We start from the raw sequence: 22,426 nt of genomic DNA on the forward strand, positions 1-22,426 counted from the left end.
AAGTGAGAGTTTTAAAGAAATGTTTTGATATTAGAAAACTATCATGGTTAACTGTTGTAGTAAAAGGAAGCATATTTATATATTTGGAAATAAAAAACAAACAAAACTATGATGAATAATATTGAAGGAGGGGTATAATTTTATAGCAAAGCTCATATAAAAATGCTTTTTAAAAATGCATAAAACTAATACGCCAGTATATAAAACCAAAAGATTTACTGAATCAAGAAATAATTAGACGCCTTCTAATTTTGATACACTTAAACACAAAACTAATATAAAATATATATATAATTCCACTATAATACTATAATTCCAAAAACTTTGCTTAAGGGTCGCCTGAAGTAACAAAGATATAGTGTAAACCTAAGGCGAAAAATATGCTCTAAACTCTCAAATAATGAAACCAGTTAGCTCAAAACAAGTGGTGCCACCCCACCCCAAGGTTGCCTGCTGTATAGATGCATATAACCTTCCAAGTCATCACCCCAATATAAAATACAATATACTGCAAAACTGAAATTCCATCCAGACTATAGTTACTACACTGACACACCTTGTTTTTAAACCTAACAAAAGTAGAAATACAGTGTCACCTAGTGGTGGTGAAGACATACTGCCTGTTTAGCGCAACAAAACTGTGCATCTGAAATTAATCCACTAGTTTGCGCAAGCTTATTTAATAAAAATAAGTTAATATAAAATAACCATTATCATTAATGATGAATCATTATTAATTTTCTAATTAATTTTCTGTTTTATAAAAAAGCATAAGCTCATTGTTTGTTATACACACACAGGGAAACAGATGAAACATCAATCAATAAAACTCCATATGAATTAATAAATGTTTATTTACAAATGTTTTTTTTAAAAAACAAAACAAAACAACAACATGTATATTTATTTTTCTATGCTGTTAAGTACAAAGTTCAAAAGACTATAAAAATTCCCTCCCCCCAACAACAAGAACCACAATGCAACAATTACTATTTGTTTATGTTACAAAAAGATAAGTGGACATGTTAAAATTTAAAAGTGCTTTGGTCTTCGGGGATGTGGAAGGCATAGCAGTCTCCTCCAGCCTCAGGAATAACCGACTCTTCAACGTCATTCTAAAAGGCAAGTTTGAGAGAAGCATTAGACGACTAACCAAGTTATGGTAATGTTTCTGGGATGTCTCACGTACACACACTGAAGATTTTCAGACATGAGACAAATAAGATTGTTGGTTTCATCAGTCAGTTAAATTGTTGACATTTGTGATTCAGACACAACACCATTCAGAAATTAACCGTGCATGACTGGACAACACAGAGCAGAGCACTCTCTGCCCATGTTGCTGTTGATGACAAAGCAGCTGCTTCTTCCCTGAAGAAGCTGGTTTTAGTTTCCTCTCTCTTTTTCCATATCACAATTAGATGGTGCAATCGTAACCAAGTTATGGCAATGTGGCCTGGCCTCTCTCCAAAACATGTCCCTATATTCCATCTGCTCCTGGATGTGAACATAAATGTCTACTCCGGTAGACTCGACCAAGAAGAGTGTATTCTTTTAGCTATGAAAGGGTCTCTGTAAAGTGGTTAATATTAAAAGGCAGACTGCGTACGGACAGGCTGCACTAGAGCCAAGATCAGTGAACCTCTAAGTGTTTTTGATTAGATTTGACTGATGACTCTACACATTTTTTTTTTTGGTTCAGGCAAGAATTTAATTCAAAGTAAATCTAGATAATACAAAAAATAAACTGTTCACAGAAGGCGCATGAAGGGATTTTAAGGAGGGTGCTGAGTGGCAAAGGCGAACATCTGATGACATCGCCCCAGGCTTTTAGATGTCACCATCTAAAAGCCTGTTTTATGTCTTTAAAAACAATTTAGACTGATGATTTATCTTTACATTTGTAAAATTAAGCAAGTTTTTAGAGATGCCCCCGTTCTAAACGAACCCACTGTGGTCTGTCAGCATCATTAATTTCAAGCTGCATACAGCTTCTTCTGAATGCTTTCATTGTCAGTGCTGAACACTGTTGCCATCAACCACTCTTCAAACCGATCTGACTGAGTATCTGACGGGAACCTTGTTAGGAGGAACACCTACCTCGTCAGAGAAGAATGTGTCTATAATATTAAGCGAGGACTTGTAGACTGCTTCATTGTCGTGGGACTGCAGTGCTTCAATCTTGTCCAAACCACCCAGCTCCTCAATCATTAGGCACAGTTTCTGAAGTTCTACGGTTTTTTTTGCCATCTGTGCAGAAAGGGAAATGCACGTTAGATCAAAGGTTTCCACACAGAAATGATTAACCTAACAGTTATCAGGTTTTATTAGTGACCACCAACAATGTACCACTGAGACAATAACATGAGCAAATTCGGTACATCATTTTAATGTTTTCTAATCTCAGAAACTCAAGTATCCCAATTACCCAAAACTACTACACTGTTAACCTACAAAAACAAATGTCTCCTGTCAGGGGAGTGTATAAATCAACTAAATTCATGTGATTCACATTCCTCACAGAACCTGATTCCATACATTAGGTCCATTTCACTTCACTTCTTGAAACGTTGACTTTGTAATATTGCTAGAGTTCTGGCATTAAAGTTTTCCCTTTAAAAAAAAATAATACTTGAAATTAAGTCTAACAGTTCATGTTGCAAACCTAAAAACTAAATGACAATTACAACTCCAGATAAGGATAAAAGATTTTTTCAGGTTGCGGGTGGCACGCAGTACGGTGATGTCACATTTCAGATCGCGTCAGATCACTTGGAACTAAAAAAAAGTACCTGGTACCAGGTAATACAACCAAATGGAAAGCCCTAAAAAACTGAGTGGAGCCGAGCTGGTAATAGAGGAAAAGGGCTGTTATATTTTAACCAAAAAAACTGCATAATTTTCTCTTTAAACATTACCTTTAATGTCTAACTGGTTGTTTTCATAAAACACTGAGTTGATTGGCTAGAGTCTAAAGAGAGACTCAGAATATGTCTGCGTTTTCAGCCAAGTTGAAATCTATTCCACACACCATTAACTCCACCATTTTGATTGGTTTCAGTTTAGAACTACCAAGCAGAAACTGCAGTTTCACTTTAGCCTTTTATTATACCTGTAAAATATTGTATATTGCATCCAGGATGACTAGAACAATCTTGCTGTCCTTGGTTATCAGCAGATTGAGCAGAGGCTCTAGCACATTGCAATGAACCAGGTAGGCCACCTGGTCCACTGTTCCACCGCTGGTATAATTGGTAACAGCCCACACTGCCTCTCTCTGCGTCTTGTAGTCTCCCTAGACAGGAAATCCATCAATTCAGTTTTTATATCAGAAAAATTATAAACAAAAATGATCAAATAAATAAATTGCTGAAGGTTACAGAAAAGTTGGGGGAAGATTCAATGACTATACTGATTAGCTACAGAGAAGTCGGTGTTTATAGCAGATCTATAAATAAAGCTCTATTTTATTTATTTCCTCCTTTGTTTTAAACACTGACAAGTTTAATATAAATGTATTTAATAATAAGGACACATGTAACAAGTCTGCTCTAATTTCTGGTAGCACTCTGACCTGCTGGAGGATCTCCACCAGGATGGGGATCAGGCCTGCATTTATAACTTCCTGAATCTGGTTGTCCTTGCCGGCGGTGATGTTGGACACTGTCCACGCAGCTTCTTTCTGGATGTTTGGCTTTGGGTGGCGCAGAAGGCTGGGAAACAATGCCAGAGAACCTGCATTCAGCACACACTGGGTCTGCTCATCTGTCCCAGTCACAATGTTGCCAAGTGAGCGCAGGGCTGGAGTCTGTGAGGTAGAGCAAGAGCAAGCTGATTATTTTAAGCACTCTCAATTTAGAAAGTATACGGAATACAATCACACACATCTGACCTTCATGTAATATAAATAAAACAGATTATATATAATGAAAAAGTAATGAAGAAAGAACCAAAGAGAATATTTCTATCTTTGTGTTCAGCATTGATTAGATGGAAGAAAGTGACTCAAGAGGCCATAGTGTATAACTTCAACCCCTGTTGTGAATTCTGGATATGCTGTTTTACCACCAACAGCTACAAACTTAACAGGACACCAAGCCTCTATCAGTCTCCATCATAGCATCTGAAATTAGTGGGAATGTTTGATAACTAAACAAATACAACAGTCAGAGTTTAATAAATTGCACTGCCACATACCACAATACTGATCTCCCCACAGGCGAGTAGCTGCACCAGACGGGGCACCAGGCCAGCCTGCACCACCACCTCTATCCTCTCATTGGTGTGATCGGTCAGGTAGGACACAGCCCAACAGGTGTCCGTCAACACCTCCTTGTCATCGTGATGCAGGAGGCGCACAAGGGCTGGAAGGAGCTCCAGCACCGCCTCCAAAGGAGGTGGGGGGTTCTTGTTCCGACACAGGTTGGATATGGTCCAGGTGATATTGCGCAGGTAGGCGGGCTGGTATAGTGGGTTTAGATTCAAGTGTTATTTTATAACAATGATCACAAATGTGATTATTAGTGAATTACTATAATGACATTAAATAGGTAAGTAACTCTTTTCGAGAGTCTTCAAACTGTACAAGCTCAGTGCCTTAAACAACATGGCCTCATAGTTAACAACACACCCAAAAATAAAAAACTTTTAGTAACACCTGCAAAAATAAAATGAGAGCAGCTCAGAGGGAACGCGTGCACTATGGATTACCCCAGTAAATAACTGCCTAATTTGCTCAAATCAAACCAGTGACCTCACTACTGCCAGCTAAAGGTGTGCATTACCCGTTGAACAGGAATAAAAAATTCACAGCTCATGCTGAGGCCTCATTGACACATTTTAAGGGGTAAATATCAATCTACTTGAGCGTCATTTTTGGATTGGTCTTTAATTACATATTTAATTGTTTATAGAATGCCAGAAAATTGCTGGTTTTGTATTTTGATATAAGGTATAGAAGCTGTTTGTTTCAACTTTTTCAGGTTTTTGATGTATTTATCGTGAGATAATTTAATACAAATGTCTGTTAAAGGCACAATAATATTTGATAGAAACTCACAGGAAATACAGACAGGTCAGGGGCTGACAGCAAAGCCAGGAGTGAATGGACACCACCATGTGAGATCACTAGGTCTCTGGAACTGGGCCCATCACCTAAATATAGAGGAAAAAAATCTTTAGAGTAATCAGAAAAAGGGCACATAAAGGCAGATACTTTGAAAGTACACATGGTTAGCAAAACTAAAATTTCAGACTTCTAGTTTTTAGCTTAATCATCTTTGGAAAATGGACCCAATGTGGGACTCAGCAACAACGCACTTTTTACTGTATACTAGTGGTGCAACGGATCAAAAATCTCACGGTTCGGATCGGATCGCGGTTTCAAGTCACGGATCAGATCCATTTTTGGATCAGCAAAAAAAGAAAAAAGACAAAATTTAACATTTACTTATTCACTTATTGAAGTATTTTTTGCCTGTTAAAAACATTCAACTCTAGACTCATTCCACGCAATTATTAAAAAAAAAAATTATGGTTCAATATAAGGCAGTATAGGGCTTTGTATCTACCACTCAATTCAATTTTATTTATAAAGCGCCAAATCACAACAACAGTTACCTCAAGGCGCTTTATATTGTAAGGTAGACCCTACAATAATACACACCGCTCATTATATCGCACTTCGCTGTGATATAATGAGCTGTCACGGTCACGTAGCTTACGTTGCCCTGGAGGTCCACCCAGTTGTAGTAGTTAGGGCAACAGAAGATGCCTGGGACAGTTCAGCCATAACTTTAAACTTTTCCTGGTCATACATGCTTGGAACGATCTTGTCACACTAAAGTGGACGTGAATGGGATATCATAGTGTGGCTCAAGCACGTTCATCATAGTTTAAACCCCTTGTTTTGCACAACGGAATACGGCCTCCCGTCTGCAGCTAAACACCCCAGTAGCTTTTGTAATAGTTTTAGCCCGGTCGGACTGGGCAGCAAAGGGCTGCTTAAATACCGAAAACGCCTCTGCTCCTCCACTTGGACCGCTAGCGCTGGCCATAACTATTGCTTGACAGACCCACCACGCGCACCATGCACATACTTTTTTTTCCCCTTCTTTTTCGAATCTTCGGATCACGTGCGTGCCGAACCGTGGAGTGGGATCGGTTCGGATTACGGATCAACCGTGATCCGTTGCACAAGTACTGTATACATACAGAAATGCACTTTAAAGCCTTTAATATCACAGGCTAAATGGAACTCCAGATGAACTAAAGTGGGCACAATTGTCCACAATAATCTACAATGCATCCTAAAATCAAAACTATCAGAGCATACACCCGGAACAGTGTAGGATGTAGTAATGCACAGAAGTACATAAAATAACATCAAATCCAAAGAAAGAGGTTGAGTTTTGTGAGCCACAGTACCTGCAATGTTACCCAGAGCCCAAATGGCCTGTTCGCTGATGTGCTGATGGGGCGATGTCACCAGGCTGATGAAAGCTGGAATGGCCCCTCCATCTATTACAGCAGAAGTCTGGTCTGAAGTACCTGAGGCAATATTAGTCAGGGCCCAAGCTGCCTCAAATTGGATGGGGGGGCATTCAGACAACGCCAGAAAACTAACAAACGTTGGGATGAGTCCAGCAGCAATGATGCTGTCAATGGGTGGCTGTTTTTCCCTGGAAAGTAGCCTTCTGTGAATCAGAAAAACACAGTTGGATCGTTGTTAAAATTGAAGTAACTTAAAAGTAAAGGAAAATCTATTTTCAAACTGTTTAATATCATTAATATAGTAATACCAGTGATATAACTACAGGCAGATAGATAGAGAGTGTTACAGAAACAGGACAAAGAATAATAATAGTACAGTGTACAACAAATAAACAAAGTTAAAGTGCCACAGGCCCATAGTGAGTCCCTTTTACTGGGAGAAAGCGCAAACATTTCATATATATACGACACCGATGTAAAAAAAATTATTACAAATTAGGTTAAGTTTAAAAAAGTAAAAAAAAACTGAGTGTGCAGAGTAGTGCAAATTGCACTGATTTAAAAAATATGTACACTATAATACACTACAAAAGCACAAGTACCTCATTACGCAACCTTTTTTTTTCTTCCAGCCTGAGGTTGTCACTGAGCAACTGTCTCACACATTCACACCCACACACAGTCAATTAACCCAGCATTACAAGTATTATAAGTATTACCTGGCTGCCTGCGTTGCCTGCAGCTTATGATCTAAATTCTCGCTGTTTACACCTCCGACAATTTCCTCTACTGTCCAGTGATGAGGAGGCTATGAAAACAGAAAGAGAAATGAAAGGGGATTACTGCCAATAAAACCAGAGCAGCTAAAAATAACACATTTAGAGGAACTTGCTTTGAATGTTTTTAGGTCATGGTAACTCAATCGGGGCAACATATCTCAATTATAAATAGACATTTTATAAATTATCTGAGATACATTTTTTTTAAAAGTCAACAGTCTGTTATCACCAGACAGACACCTGCTCCAAGATTTAGTGACCTTTGGATAATGCTTGAAAATTGAGCAGGCTTAGCTTTTGTTCTTCCTGTGTGCACGCTCAGCAGAGGTGTTCCTTTGGAAGCTGTTACATCCTGTTTATAACGAGTAAACTTCTCGAACTCCAATGTTTCAAACAAGTTAAGCAGCTGTGGTTATATCAGGTGGGTCACCTTTACTCTCACAGCCAAACCAAACACAGAGAACCTGCTGATTACCCTTACGTTGGGGTCTTGCTCTTGCAGAGGGGACGTTGGCTCGTCCAGAAGGCTGTGGACGTTTCTCCTCTTGAGGATGTGGTCATCCTTCTTGGCTCTTCGCAGCTCCACATTGACTTCCGCTCTTCTGCGCCTCAGCTCCTGATTATACCGACACACAAATAAAAGATATACCACAGCATTCAGCGCATTTGGGATACCGAATTAACTCTCTGACGTTTACTGCTAGGTTCAGAGCTTACATTAGCATCTTTTCCTTTATTTTTGAACTGGTTGAGTCTCGCTCCGTTGTCGGTGCCCGCTGACATTCCTGACCGTTGAGCAACACAATCGATTCCACTAAAATCAGACGCTACCTGTAATAATTTCACAACGACAAAAAATAAGCGGCAGCAGCCACGGTTGCTTTTAGTCTCAGGTGTCAACTAGTAAGCAGGCGCTGAGCTAGCTAACCAGGCGGTTGTCTTGAAGCCAAGCCGGTTATCTAACACCATGTGGCCCTTCAGATACAGGGTCTGTGTAATAATCTAAAAACCCGCTGAAACTCAGAAAACAAAGGTTATACACTGTATTAGCCATTACAAAAGCCCAATAGCAATTTCAATTAGAGAAAAAACAAATAAATGCACTATTAGCCACATAGCATGTACAACGTGCTTACCGTTCAGATTTCTTGTATTCTTTTAATATATGCACGACGTCATGTAACGACGTTCCAATTTTTCTGATTTTTAATTGGCCAGTTGGATTTTTTAGCACCGCCTCATTGGTCACGTTTAAGGAAAAGAAGCATCAAATATGTTGTCAAAGGCAACCGCTGTCAGTATCGCGAGAAAACCTGTTAACGTTTCTGTGCGTTAGCTTGTTCTTCGTGTGCTAAATGCTATTGCTGGGTTGTAAATGTTTTCATTGCGAATTATTCCTCTTTTAAATAAAAAATAAATATAATCTTTACTATTAAGTAAATGAGTAATATCACTGACTACATATTCTATTTTCTATTTTCATGACTGAATTTTCCACACTTGTGCTACGTAATGACCCAGTGGCCTAATGGATAAGGCATCAGCCTCCGGAGCTGGGGATTGTGGGTTCGAGTCCCATCTGGGTCGTATTTAACTTCCTTTTCGGGGTTCTGCTGGGAGCTCTTTGACAGACTCAGAAACAAGAATATTGGAACATTGGAACATCCGGTTGTACATTGTGTGATAATACTAACGAGATGAAATTTTTTTCTACAGTCATTGGGTTGAACATATGACTAGCGATGAATCCGGTAACAAGCTGTTTTCAACATTTTATGGTTTGTGCCTTGTTCATAAACCCATTCAATTGATCTGCACAGTTATATTTAATATATATAAAATGTAAAAAAAAAATTGAAAAGAACAAAAACCTCTCTATAGGTAACATACAGCAGATCTATGAAAAAAGGCCTCAGAGAACCTGTACCACAATATTATGGCCATCTAAACTGTCTGTAGCACAGCCACGGCCATCCTTGAGACAAAGGAGCAGTAAACCACCGTCTTATGCGACAGAGCAACAGAAATAGCAGCAGCTAACAGCTCTGTAAATATATTTGAATAACACAAAGTCATAAATATACATTCAAAATAGGTTATTTGCTTATATCCTGTTGACTACAGCCTATTTAACAATATAAACCAATATATCAGACATTAAAAAACACATCTGCCACCACTGTTTTCAGATGTCTCTATTTCTGCTCAGCAGAGGGCAGTGAATACACATGGATCAGTCAGATCTAAAAAACTGTATTTAAATTAAGTGAGGAAGGATGTTAACTTAGAAAGTCTTATTAGCTCTTGTTCCTATTTAGTACCTATTTAATAGAACTAGGTTAATTATTATTAAATAACTAAAAAGCAGAGTAATGTAACTTCAAACAGTCAACTGGAAACCACATCCCAGGAAAAGTTTCACTTTGAATAAAAACTGACTTTGTGTGAAGCAGACAATACGCACACAGTGTCACAGTTTCCCTCACAGGCTGTAAACAACACTGCGGGCCTATTCAGAATCCGTGCATGAATGAAAGGAGTGTCACGTCCAAGTGTTTATTTTCTGTGTTTGGGACGTCCCACCACCTCCCTTTTCCATCCCATCTCCTTCCTGAGAGCTCCTATAAAAATCCCAGGAATCCCAACTGTGTAGCAGACCCCTGAAAGTGTGTCCACAGTGAGCTTGAAGGATGGCAGGGATTACTTTGACGCTTTTGTTTGTGGTGTTTCCTCTTTACAACACAGAGGAGCATGTCGTTAATGGTGAGTGGATTATTTTTCTTAATCTTTTTTGAACGCTGTGTTCAGTGACATTAGTATCATTCATAAATAGCCTAAATATCTGTTATTACATGCAATTACAGATATACAATAGGCTTTAGATGGAGAGTGACTTGACTTCATGTTGTACCTTTTTTAGGTTTAACCCTGTAACATTAAGTGCATCATATTTGATAGATGAATTTCTGATACCCTTACATCACCAGTGTGATGTTTTTAACCCTAACCCTCTCATGTGTTTTTGTTTTGCTGAGCAATAAATTGCACAAAAATGGCAGATGTAGCAAAGAATTATACAAATTAAGACTCACATATGCAAATTCATATTTATTTATGTATTTTTATTTATCATAAGGTTCAATAAACACTCCAGTATTTTTCAAAAATTACAAATCTGTAATTATTTCAGGCATAACAGGGATAATATAGCATAATATTGTTTGTACTCTATTGATAATAGAGTAATGAGTAAGAATTCATCCAGGTTTCAAGGAAGGTCCACAATGGGTCAATTACACAAAATTCACCCATTGTTGTAGATCTCTTTTTGCCAAACTGTGCAACTAAATGGAAGCTTTGTTTCTTTCGACTGCAGGTCTGTACACGCTGATAGAAAAGGGTCAGAGCAGCTTTGTGGATCCAGCTCTGAGCAATCAGAGCAGACTGGTGGTTAAAGAGCCCAACCTGCCCATCAACGAACTCCTAGAGAAGAGCAGCAAGAGCAGCGAGTCCAAGTTCAGCCTCCATCCTCTTCCTTCTGCTGTGTGGCCCAAGCACACTGACCTGGCCCACATCCCCCACCACCACAGTCCCCACAGCAAGAGCAAAAAGGGCCCAAAGAGTGACCGTTCGGAGGAGCACAACAGCGAGAAAGCCAGAGGAGAAGTTGCTGGTCTGCATCCCAAAACCCAGGTCACTGCAGCTGCAGGTGCTTCCACCAACCGCACAGTACAGAAACCCAGTCAGGACGCTCAGTCCAACATCAGTCCTCCTCAACACGGCGAGCCAGAGGGACACCCCAACTCCAGACCCAGAGCGCCGCCGCAGACCCAACCTCAGGCTCAGCCACAACAACCAGCTGCTCCCCCGCGCAAAGATCCCCCCAACCGACGCATGGACCCAGAGGAGAACCGGCCGGGGAAGTCCAGTCTCTATCAGTCTGGCATCAGTGCAGCGACTCGGAACAACAGCCGCCCGCCGGTGATCTTTAACCGGCGCTCCTCCAGCCTGCTTTATCAGTTTGACATCATGCGGCGAGGTATGGGAGGATTTTTTTTTTTGTTTCCTGACCTCAAAATGTGACCTGTGCATAATTACAGAGCTGTCCAGATATCTTTTGATGGGATCTTTGAACCTTACTCCCTCCTGGGAGTATAGATTTTAAATTATTAAACTTGAATAAGACTGTAGCCAGATGGGAACATCTTTGATCTTTAATATTACAATATTTCTCACTCGTAACCATCTGCAGCCTCTGGCCTTTAAACAATATATATTACATGAGTGCAAATTATCAAAACAATAAAAACATTTGTTACAGAATGAAAAAGAGCTGCTTTGTGATGGTATTTTTCTTAGCGTAGTGTCATTAATGGAAAGTTGACATTTGATCACAAGAAAAGGCCCAAACTCAATTTTATTATAAACTTATAGTGGCAAAAAGTGGATCCTGCTGAGTTTAAATTTACACTGCTGTTTTCTTTCCTGTGCTTTAAATATCACTTTAATTATCACTTTGAAAAGTCCAATCTGTTGCTGTGCCAGTATATATGTCATGTATGCTGACGCAGGTCACAGAGTTCACACAGAGGGTTGTGATGAGAGCGGTGGCTTTGTCTTTTCCTCTAGTAGCTAATTAAAGTCTCCTGCCACTAATTATAACTAATTATAACCGCTTCCCTCAATTCTGGCTGTCAATGCGTCCCCTGTGTGCAGTCCAGTCGTGGTTATAATGAAACTAATGCAAAGCAAGAGGGAAAGCTCTGATTTTGTAGTTAAGGTTAAAAAATGTACCACCAGCGTGATCCCGAGACACGGTCCACCTCCTCCAGGCCCCTGCCGAGGAATGTGACGCCTCGGTTTCGTAATGACAGCCTCGTCTTTTCTAATGATGCTGGAATGAGAGTCAGTCATTCCCTGACTCGCTGTGTTTGTCCTACTTCCCCACAGAGTCCGACTTCACACATGACGCCGTCTGTGTGAGCGAGTGCAGGAAGGAGAAGGACGAGAAGGAGCATTACTGCTACAGTGAATTTGGTATGTGTCTAATGTGAGACAAAGACGGACTGGTTTTCAGTGCTGGTCTTCTTTATCACACACACACAAAATCACATTAACATGTTAGTCCTCTGGACTGTTGTTCCACCATCAAGTAAAGGCAGGGATTTATTCTGAGAATATCTCCAAAGTTGGTAAAGTTTGGATGGCTAATTTGCACAAGCTAGAGCAAAAATACTTAAATTTAATTTTTGGAGTTAACTCTCCTTTTTAAATGTACGCATTAACAGCTGAATATCTATCTGTGCCTTTAAAGTTTTGATAATAAAGAAATGTATACATGCAACAGCTGGATAATGAAACTATGACCTTTGAGACTAGATGTAGTTTCAAGGAAATGCATTATTCACACGCATGGTTATGTTTGATCACTTAGACGCCAAGGAGTTTAGCCTGAAGACCAACAGTTTTTATATTAGATGAACAAAACAGAGTGCTTTAGGGGTGCTGGCAGCTGAATTTTCACCTCATAAAAGCATCAAAAATATTGCTTCACCTTCAAAGCCTGAGTTATGATGATAGAAAAATCTGATATTTTAAGATCTGATCATGTTTTTCTCTAACATAGCTGTCAATGGGATTGTCCATGACATCGACGTGTTGCGCAGAGGAATCCGGCTCATTACGCTGATGGTCAGCAGTGATGGCTTCTACAAGATGAGCCGTCTGTACGTGACCCCTGACAGCTTTTTCTTCAAAGTGCGCCTTCTGGTCCTGGACACCTACAAGTGTAGCAAGCCATGCCCTGACATCAAACTAGGTAGGTGTTGCAGTGTAGCTCCTTAGCTCTAAAGAACAAAAAACTTGCTTCATCAGAGAAAAACAGTCAACTGTCTGAATCCTTGCAAAGCATTACTGTGCCGGTTGAGCTCTCCTGAACGAGAATAATAGCGGTGTCCCTTTTAATTATGTTCATTTGTTGTTGGTTATGCAGTGTAGTTAATTGAATGATAAATATCATTTAATATTTACTCTTATTTATAGTGTCTTCTAGCTGTTCAGTTCTTTGTTCATGAGTAATCAAGAGATGAGATTAAAGTAACAAATCGTGGGAAGTACAGAGTTTGATAATTGATATTTTACACGAATGCAACTCTTGAGACCCATAAATTAAAAACCATGTGACAACTTAACACCAAAGCGTCACTTTGTGGGATGTGGGAATTCCTTTTCCCTGAGATCAGCAGAACGTGTTTAGTGCAAACACAAAAATTGTTTGACTTTGCACTTTTTCCCCCCTCCGTCACTTCAACGTTCGCTCTCTTTCTTCCCAAGGGACCAGATACGTCATAATGGGTCAGATCTACCACCGAAGACGCCACCTCCCCTCTGAACTCCTGAACCTGCTGGGTGGTAAACTGAAGCCCGGGGACGGCATCCTGAGAAGCAACAGCTACGTCAAGAGATACAACAAGCGGCGACACCAGAAAGCTCTGGAGGCCACGCGCTCCAGGTGTAGGTGAACCAGAGATAAGACTATCGCCCCTCGCTGCAGGGGAAGAGACACTGCAGCAGACGTGAACTGATCTCACGTAGACAGAAGACATGTGGCGAAAGCATCGATTGAGTTTCATATGGACTGCTCTGATGCTAGCCAAGGACTGGATCATCTCCTTTTTACCGATCTTTGAAAATCCACAGTTGCTGGCTTGTGATCTTTTTTTTTTCTTTCTTTCTTTTTACAGAAAACACAAGCAGCTACAATTAAATGGGTTTTATGATGTTTTTTCCATGAGGCAAATGTTATTTTGTCAACATACAAACTCTTCATCCATTCATGGCTGGTTCATGAAATCCTTGCATTAATAAGGCATTGCATGTTAAAGGGAAATTTGGCTCATCTTTAGTTCACATATTACTGAGTGGGAATATTTTTATGGAAGAGTAATGCTTTTACTTGACAAAAGGGTTTTCTGAATAAACATTTAAATAGTAAATCATAACCTTTAACCCTACAATATCAGGATATTTGATTTTTGTCTTTAAAAAATCATTCTCATAGTACTCGGGGACATTTTGCATTTCTCTTCTCCCCCCAAAGAAATTCTTTCTTTAAATTCTCTAGATGATAGGGTTAGGATCCAAACATTAAGGCATTTAGGGTACACAGACCACAGGATGTTACAGAGATAATTATCTCAGCTTTCCTGTAAAACTTTGCATAAAAAAAGCAGAGAAAGCCCCTCATTCCTTCAATTTAATGAGTGTAACAGTGTCCCCCTTACATAGTTTCCTCCAGTCATACTTTGGTTTGGTCTTTGAGAAATATACATGGTATTGCTAGATGAACTGTGGAATATGCTGTTAATTTAACAAAAACAAAACGTTTTTTTCCTTTAATTAAAAGTTTGCTCTGTATTTCCACAATAACCTAACAAAACAAAGACATGGAGCAAATCTGGTTAAACTGAAACACTTCTACACATGACTGTTCCAAAATTACTCCAAATCCTTTTTCCCCCTGTAATTAACAGTTTCTATAACCTTTTGAAGACTTATAACATGTAAATCTTGCTTTAATTAGCCAATGGATGCAAAATATTGTATGGCATTGGACTGTGTTGGTTTGCAACACTCAGTCCTGTGCACTGTGGGTTGATAATGGCAAGCAGGAAATGCAATAATAAAAGGAAGGGAATTGGGGGCCTTAAAAGCAGCACCAAACCTTCAGTGGAGGAGGAAGAGGAGGGGGAAAAAAAGACAAAAAGTGAGCAGAGATTTTGCATGTCACGAGAGTGGCTTACTTCTTTTAGTTTAATTATATATTTCATGATGATGTCTGGCTAGGTCGACTGGGACATCAAAAGGAGTCTTGCTGAATGAGGAGGAGGAGGTACGCTGTTGTTGGGAGTACGCCATAAATCTAATCGCGGGAATCTGATCCTCCGCACACCTGGACACACGACTGAAAGAAGTGCCTCCGTCACAGCTCCTTTTTGGAGTGCCTATTGCTTTCCTCTCTTGCAAACAAACACATACTCCTCTTGGACGGTGAGCATTCAAAGTATGTCGGCAGGATCAGAGGAAACGTGAGGTGGGGAGCAAAGAGGAGGAGGAGGAGGAATACAGACAGTTGTGTAAAATAATGCAGGGAGAGAAGTGAAATTGTAGAGACCGTGTTGTTGCGTCTGTCTTTCTTATTTAATAAAAAATCCCAGGCTCAACTGTAGTATGACCCTGAGCTCATGCTTCTTAGGAGAGGGAAAAGATTTGCACTGAACGCTTACTTTGCTTTACTAAACATGAACTCAATAAAAGTGTGTATTTGTTTTGTACTGTGGCCCTGCGAAGAATTTATTTATCTTTAAACCAACACCCCCTGGCTCGTTCAGTCACACGTACACTACCAACAGTGATCCTTATTGTCATTCCCACTGAGAGCCGGACAAGGAGTCACCAACCTAATTAGAGTTTAGCAACCAAAGGTCTCGGCCTGGCCTCCACGAAGAGAGAGACTGACTTGGGAACTTGGATGTTGATCCAGGGAGTGCTGAGCCTCTTTTCTCCCTCTCTGCATGTATGTCAGCCCAGGTCAGTTCCCAGGCTCGATGAAGCCCCTATCTGGGATCAGCGCTGGAGGGAACAGATGCATACGGGCAGGAAACAGAAGCCTGCTGCACATTGTTGCTACTATCACAGCGGGAGCACATTCCTCATGACAGAGGATGTAAAGGAGGGGGAGGGGAGAAAAAAGGGAGGGGAGGTTGGGTGAAAATATCTATGAGCTGCTTCCTGTGTGAACGCCCCTCACAACCAACTTCGGGCTTGTGGTCATCTGCGTCCATTTGAATCTCTGGATCCATTTAGTGGTGAGTGGAGAGTTAAAGAGTCGGGGGTGGGTTGTGGAGAGGGGTGTGTGAGAAAAGTGAAAGATCAAAGCAGGAGGTGGCTGGATGTGTCATCTTGGTAATTTCATCACAGGAATAGATGGTGTGTCTCAGCGCAGGGGTCATGACCTTGTCCCTCATGCTTGCCTTGAGCATGCAGCTAACAATTTAAGCTGAAAGCTGAACTTCATATTTGGAGTCAGATCAACTCACCAAGTACCAAAGAGGAACAATTAGCTGTGGCTCCTGCAGAGACCCCTGTTTCAGTTGCTTCAGACTGCCTCTCATCTAACCTCTCTATAAAACAGTTCCCAACAAGACAAGTGTTTCTCATCATGTCAATTCAAATTACCATGGGTCACTGGGAGTAATCTACCCCAGTTTGCCCAGTTAATAAACCAGTATTGTTTTAATGCAAAAACAGGTGTAGATACAGATATCGAAAGTAATGTTAATATGTAATTTCCAAGTAATAAAGTAGCAAGAAGTCAGTGAATTTGTGTTGCGGTGTACCCCAAGGTTCTATTCTTGGTCCTGTTTGGTTTACTGCGTGCATGCTTCCTTCTCAGGAAATGATGATATTCCCTTTGCATCTTTTTTTTTTTTAAATTGAATGCATTATTAGAGAAAACATGATAAGAGGGGGGAAGAGATGGAATATGCATCTTAGTTAAGCTATGTAAAATAGATAAAATGTTGCAAATGTATAAATTCTTAATAACTGAGCTTCCAGATTGGAAATTTGATTTCTCCAAAGGGTGGCTTGGCTCAGCCTAAGGGTGAGAAGTTCAGTCATTGAAGAGGGACTCAGAGTAGATAAATGCTACTCCTCCACATTGAAACGAGCCAGTAGAAGTCATTTGGGGATCTGATAAGGATGCCTCCTGGATGTCTCCTGCGTGTAGTGTTCCGGGCAGATCCTGCTAAAGGCCCCAGAGTAGACACAGGACATGCTGGAGAGATTATGTCTCTCGGATGGCCTAGGAACACCTCGGTGTTCCCCAGGTTGAGCTGGAGGAGGTGCCTTGCATTCACCTGTCACCCGTTATATAAGGACTGCACTCACCTACAGCTCACTCTTTCTTCACTCCCACATGGGTTGGCAGCTGAGGAGAGTTTCTGTTGAGTTTCCCGAGTTCATGTATTAATTTGAGTTACTGAATGACTTAAGTCATACTTTATTTCCTTTCAGAGTTAACAGTCCATGTGTGTCTTTCCTTTACACGCATTATTCAAATAAAACGAGAAACCTACAAGTAATTGCTGACTGTTCATTCTCATCCTGACCGGATAAGCCATGAGGGTAACAACCTCCAACCTCCTCTGAACCTTCCTCCAGAACAGTTGTTTTATTAAAAGCTATGAGCAGATTTATTTTAAAACATGGACCTCGGCCCAGCGTAGATGTGATTACCGTTTGGAGATGCTCCAGATCCTGAACTAAGAATTTTTGGAGGGATTCTTTCCATTGTGAGATTTGAAAAAAATGGCCATTTTTACTCAAATGGTTACAAATTCAAAGAAGAAAAAATGTGAGAGATCATCCTGTTGTTCGTTCATGCACAGTGGTCGAGCATTTCTTTTGTGCTGAAAATTGGCTGTTTATATTTCATGCTTAATTGGAGACTATGCATGCTGTTATTTCATCTCATTGGCTGTGGTTTTCTCTTTAAAAGTGTCAGTAAAACATCCCTGGACTGCTTACAGTTCTGCTCTTGATCATTAAGTTATCAATATGGTCATGTCTCACTGATTCAAAGGGAAGGGACGCTTCTTGTATGGACTGAAAATGTTATATTTATATGCAGTAACTTATTTCAAAATTATTATCATACCTGCCTGAATTGCTGTTTGGGGTTTAAAGTTAGAATTAACTTTAGATTAACGTAAGGGTTCGATAGTTAAACATGGTGGCTAAAATTAGGTTAAGATTTTGGTGTACACTTTATGTGTACACTTATCAGCTCTCTTATTAGGTACAACCTGCTAGAACTGTATTTAAATGCTTTCTCTTTCAGAACTGCTTTCGTTCTTCAAATTCACTAAGGAGAGGAAACATGGCTCAAAGATTTTTGTCCATGTTGACACAACAGCATCAAACAGTTGCACCTCCAGGGTGGGAATTGTCCATTCCACCATATCCCAAAAGCTCTATTGGGTTGAAATCTGATGACTGTGGAGACGGTATAAGTACAGTGAACTTACTGTCATGTTGAAGAAACACGTTTGAAAAGACTTGTAATTTGAGACATGGCGTTATGCTTTTGTAAGCAGGCATCAGAAGAATACACTGTTGTCACAAAGGGATGGACATGATTAACAACAATACTCAGGTAGGCTATGGTTTTTAAAGGGGCACACAGTGTACCACGAAGACATCCCCAACACCACTTGATACAATGCTGGATGGACTCATGCTTTTGTGTTGTTTATAACAAATTCTTGATGTTACCACTTGAACCCAATTTTCAATTGTCCAATTTTGGTGAGCGTGTGTGAACTGTAGCCTCATCTTCCTGTTCTTAGCTGACAGGAGTGGCACCCAGTGTAGTCTTCTGCTTTTGTAGCCCATCTGCTTCAAGGCTTCTTGTGTTGTGCATCCAGAGATGCTCATCTGCATACCATGAGTTACATGAGTTACTGCTGCCTTCCTTTCATCTAAAAACAGTCTGTGCTCTGACCCCTGGCATCAACAAGACATTCTCACCCAGAGAACTGCTGCTCACTGGGTATTTTCTCTCTGTTTAGAGTTAGATCCCATCAGTTTCTAAAGTACTCAGACCAGCCTATGTGACACCAACATTATGATCAGCTTGAACTTCAGCAGGTCTTCTTGACCATGTCTACAAACCTAAATGAGCTGCTGCCATTTTGGGTGATTGGATGTTTGTGTTAACGAGCAATTGAGCTGCCGCAGGTTGCAAAATGACTGGTGAGGCTACGTCCTCACAAAGAGCCATTCAAACATACCTTTGTCTGCGTGGGGGGACACAGAGTGGAGCAGACAGAAGTCTCTTTGGGGGAAACACTGATCGAAGACATTTGTTTTAGACAAAATATGAGAACTGCTCATCCAAACAACCTTAAACTCGACTAAAACAATGCACGAAAAAACAAAAACAACCTTGTATCAAGCTTAAAAAGCAGAGGCAATGAGAGAAAACACTGGTGTCAAAAACATTACTTTATTATCTAGGATGAAATGTCCTATCAAGTACAAAAGAGAATCTCCTCAGAGTTGCCACAATCTGTTAAAAACATAGAGTACTTTTATCTGCAGTTACGTTTTTTTTTTCTTTTTTCCAACATTACTCAAAAAACTGAGAACTTTTCATTGATATGAATAAATAATACAAGAAATGCAATGTCAATATAGACGTTATGCTGAACTGGTTGGTTTCTTACAAAAAAGAAAAACTCTGTACAAGAGTTACTGTGTCACTCTACCCCGTTCAAAACCTTTATGCTCACAATATGCAGCACTTTTAATATAAAGGGCAATTTCACCTAAATGTAGAGTTCACTCTAAAGAGAAAAAAATAGACAGTTAAAATATACAGGCGGGCTTAGTTGCTGGTTCAAATAGTGAAAAATAAAAGTTTCTACTGCTCTAAAAATCTCTCATCTCTACATATTTGGACAGCAATAATATACAATAGAGATTACAAACAGTGGATAAAGCACATTATCGTCAGATTAGAAAGTGACCCATGTTTGAAAAGACAGACATATGAAAGACATACAAACACACAGAAGATGACAGAGGCTACTTTATCTCTCAACTCTAATTAAAACACCCGGAAATGTAAAAACTTTACGAGTAAAACTGAAACGTTTCCTGATTATAAACAGTCTCCAACATATAAACTAAAAGACAACTGCAACTTTGCCTTTTAACGGCTCCCCTCCTACAAAACGGATGATCACAAATTACAAAAATGCTCCCAGAAATGCCAAAAATGCAGTTATAAAATTTTCATACAAACCCCACGGTACAAAGACTCCCCAGTCCCCCCCACTCCACTCGGAGTTTACCCTGCTGCCGCGGACCGCAACATAACTGAGTTGATTGTGAGTGGAAAAGTCCATTACCCAATTACTTAACCATGCTTTGAGGCAGAGTTGAGAGACAGATGTGAGCCAACCTGTCAGCTTCAGTGAATTATGCTGGAAGAAGTGGCTGAAAGATAAGGAGAGACAGACTTACAGACTCAGCCACCGACAGAAACGGACACCGGAGTTCGATGAGAGGAGGGTGGAGTACTTGTAGGTCGGTTAAGCCTCGTACAAGTTTCACCTTCCCTGAAGGCCTTTTAAAAAATAAAATAAATCCCCCTCCCTCTCCTCATATGTGGACCTTTGCCTCTTTCAACTAGTCATGTTTAAGGAGGCACAAAACGAGCTAACTTTTTTTTAAACTTGCATTTTAGAAGAACACTAAATGGAAAAAAGGTCAAAAGAACGGCAGGATGCTGTGGGTGGGGCAGCTTATTTTGGGTGTTCCCTGTGGAAATCAACATGAAAGCACTGCTGCACTGAGACTAAATGAAGACCCCCCCTCACATGAGGTCCAATTTTTTTTTTTTTGTACAAAATTGAGCTTCTGTTACAGGGGGCTCATCTCAGCATCAGCAGGCTGCTTCGATAATATACAGTGAAATGTGACCCTGAAAGACACACTGAGTTATACGAGGCTGATTCATGCTTCATGCAGCAGTACAAACCTGAAAACAATGTGGTCAGTATAACTAGGTCTAATGTAAGGTGATGCTGCGTCTTCAGGACTGGCTGAATGAAGCTGGTCTGCAGTGTCGACCTATCTTTGTGGGGTTATTATTTTTTCCTGGCAAAAACAAAGGTGGCGCTTATTGAATATGAGGGAAGTCAACTCCAAATTGCACATTTAGCTTCAGATGAAACATTTCCCGACATCGGCTGTGCACGTTTTACAGCAGTTTCCAGTTGAAGCAGTGGCTAAAATTGAGCGGGATGTTTGCATTGTGAAAACGGGACAGGATGAAGTTAAGAAAGGGGGACAGAAGGTGACACTTTGCTATATAGGATACACAAAACAAACAAACAAACAAACAAACAAACAAACAAACAAACAAACAGCCATCAGCTACAGAATGAACTTCCAAGAGTCTGCTGCTGCTTTAAAGATAAGACTGCCACCGACCATCCAACGAGCGCTGCTGCCTCGCCATCTGCGCTCTGCAGGCTTTCTTCTCATGGAGGGGCTACACTGGCAGGGATGGCTGATTGGGATGTAAAAGGCTGCCAGAGAGTAAGTCTGCAACTGCCCTGCCCCTTGGTATGAAGACGACACTGACATTTTTGATGACAAATGAACCTTTTTCCAATTCACTTCTTTCTTCTCAGCACTGCAGGTGCCAGGTGAGGTGTTGTGTGAGGTGGGGGCGCCGTTCCTCCAGAGAGGAGTCGGGTTCGGACGCAGCCTGACTTGGACCACGCTTCTTAATCAGTCAGAGGAAACCACAAGCCGGGTCTGTGTGACACCTGGTTTGTTTAGTTTTTGTTTTGTTTTTTTAAGCAGAGCTAAGAGGCAGCTGACTGCAGCTTGTTGTTATGTGACCTACAGAAACAGGCAAAGAGAGGAGGAAGAACACAGTTGGAAAACTTCTTGTTGTTGTTTTTCTTCTTATTTTTTTTTTTTATTAAAGGCTTTACAAAGTGACAAATATGTGACTAGGGGAAAGTACAAAAAAAAAAAAAAAAATGCAATAGCAAAACATGTATTGGATGCCAGTGGGTCAGACGGGTTGTTGCAGACCAAGCAGCCATGTTGGTGAAATGTTACTGAAATGTGTGTTTTTGATGTCGACCCAACAATAAGTATACAGAGTCTTTTTTTTTTAAAAAAAGATTTATTTTTATTATAGTGGAGACCGCTAAGCTCGTCATATTCTGAATATGAAAGCTAAACTAGATTTTTTTTTCTTCACTCTACTTTGTTTTTACAGCGTAAACCATTATTTCCTTTATAACATAAAACATATTCCTTCACAAAAAAGATAAAATATGAACATGAAATATAATACATGGGTACAGCCAATAAAGAAAATGTAATGAATGTCAAAAAAAAAAGAAGAAAAAAAAAGAAATGAGGTAAAAATGTTCTGCAGCATGTTATAATGGCAAAAAAAAAAGAAAGAAAAGAACAACAGTTCTATCAAAGCAAAAGTAAAGTGTGTGTTTGTGTCGCTCACGTGTGATTTTACAGTCAAAATCAACACCTGTGATCAGAAA

At 40.1% G+C, this 22,426-nt stretch overlaps 3 protein-coding genes and 1 non-coding gene across 9 annotated transcripts in view; 2 read left to right on the forward strand and 2 right to left on the reverse strand.

The window, feature by feature from the left end:
* Nucleotides 1-836: 836 nt before the first annotated feature.
* LOC146572890 (importin subunit alpha-1-like) lies at nucleotides 837-8,531 on the reverse strand. Of its 2 annotated transcripts, none has more exons than XM_085277334.1 (11): nucleotides 8,408-8,531; nucleotides 7,989-8,102; nucleotides 7,747-7,887; nucleotides 7,212-7,300; nucleotides 6,427-6,695; nucleotides 5,060-5,154; nucleotides 4,198-4,461; nucleotides 3,575-3,808; nucleotides 3,113-3,295; nucleotides 2,101-2,250; nucleotides 837-1,115 (listed from the first exon to the last, which is right to left on the reverse strand). In XM_085277334.1, exons 2-11 carry the CDS (start codon nucleotides 8,052-8,054, stop codon nucleotides 1,026-1,028), a joined length of 1,581 nt encoding a protein of 526 aa, XP_085133460.1. In that variant the 5' UTR covers nucleotides 8,055-8,102; nucleotides 8,408-8,531; the 3' UTR covers nucleotides 837-1,025. The 2 variants fall into 2 exon arrangements, with proteins under 2 accessions (XP_085133460.1, XP_085133461.1); XM_085277335.1 differs by having other exon boundaries at nucleotides 7,753-7,887; nucleotides 8,408-8,530.
* Nucleotides 8,532-8,785: 254 nt separating this feature from the next.
* On the forward strand, nucleotides 8,786-8,858 carry trnar-ccg (transfer RNA arginine (anticodon CCG)). The gene has a single exon. It is a non-coding gene; the product is annotated as a tRNA-Arg (tRNA).
* Nucleotides 8,859-9,924: 1,066 nt separating this feature from the next.
* On the forward strand, nucleotides 9,925-15,609 carry LOC146572892 (uncharacterized). Its single transcript, XM_085277343.1, has 5 exons — nucleotides 9,925-10,034; nucleotides 10,648-11,310; nucleotides 12,222-12,308; nucleotides 12,898-13,089; nucleotides 13,605-15,609. Exons 1-5 carry the CDS (start codon nucleotides 9,962-9,964, stop codon nucleotides 13,790-13,792), a joined length of 1,203 nt encoding a protein of 400 aa, XP_085133469.1. The 5' UTR covers nucleotides 9,925-9,961; the 3' UTR covers nucleotides 13,793-15,609.
* A 3,713-nt stretch (nucleotides 15,610-19,322) lies between these two features.
* LOC146572893 (nucleosome-remodeling factor subunit BPTF-like) overlaps nucleotides 19,323-22,426 on the reverse strand; it is a 65,471-nt gene continuing 62,367 nt past the window's right edge. For all 5 annotated transcript variants that reach the window (XM_085277342.1, XM_085277341.1, XM_085277337.1 and 2 more), the window contains one exon: nucleotides 19,323-21,752. In XM_085277342.1, the coding sequence (XP_085133468.1) occupies nucleotides 21,716-21,752 (37 nt within the window). In that variant the 3' untranslated portion in view covers nucleotides 19,323-21,715. The remainder of the gene's footprint in view (nucleotides 21,753-22,426) is intronic.

The sequence above is a fragment of the Mchenga conophoros genome, linkage group LG6 (assembly GCF_057382185.1).
Source record: "Mchenga conophoros isolate Kocher_MC1m ecotype Shallow Benthic linkage group LG6, M_conophoros_male_GT1.1, whole genome shotgun sequence".
Lineage (NCBI taxonomy): Eukaryota > Metazoa > Chordata > Actinopteri > Cichliformes > Cichlidae > Mchenga > Mchenga conophoros.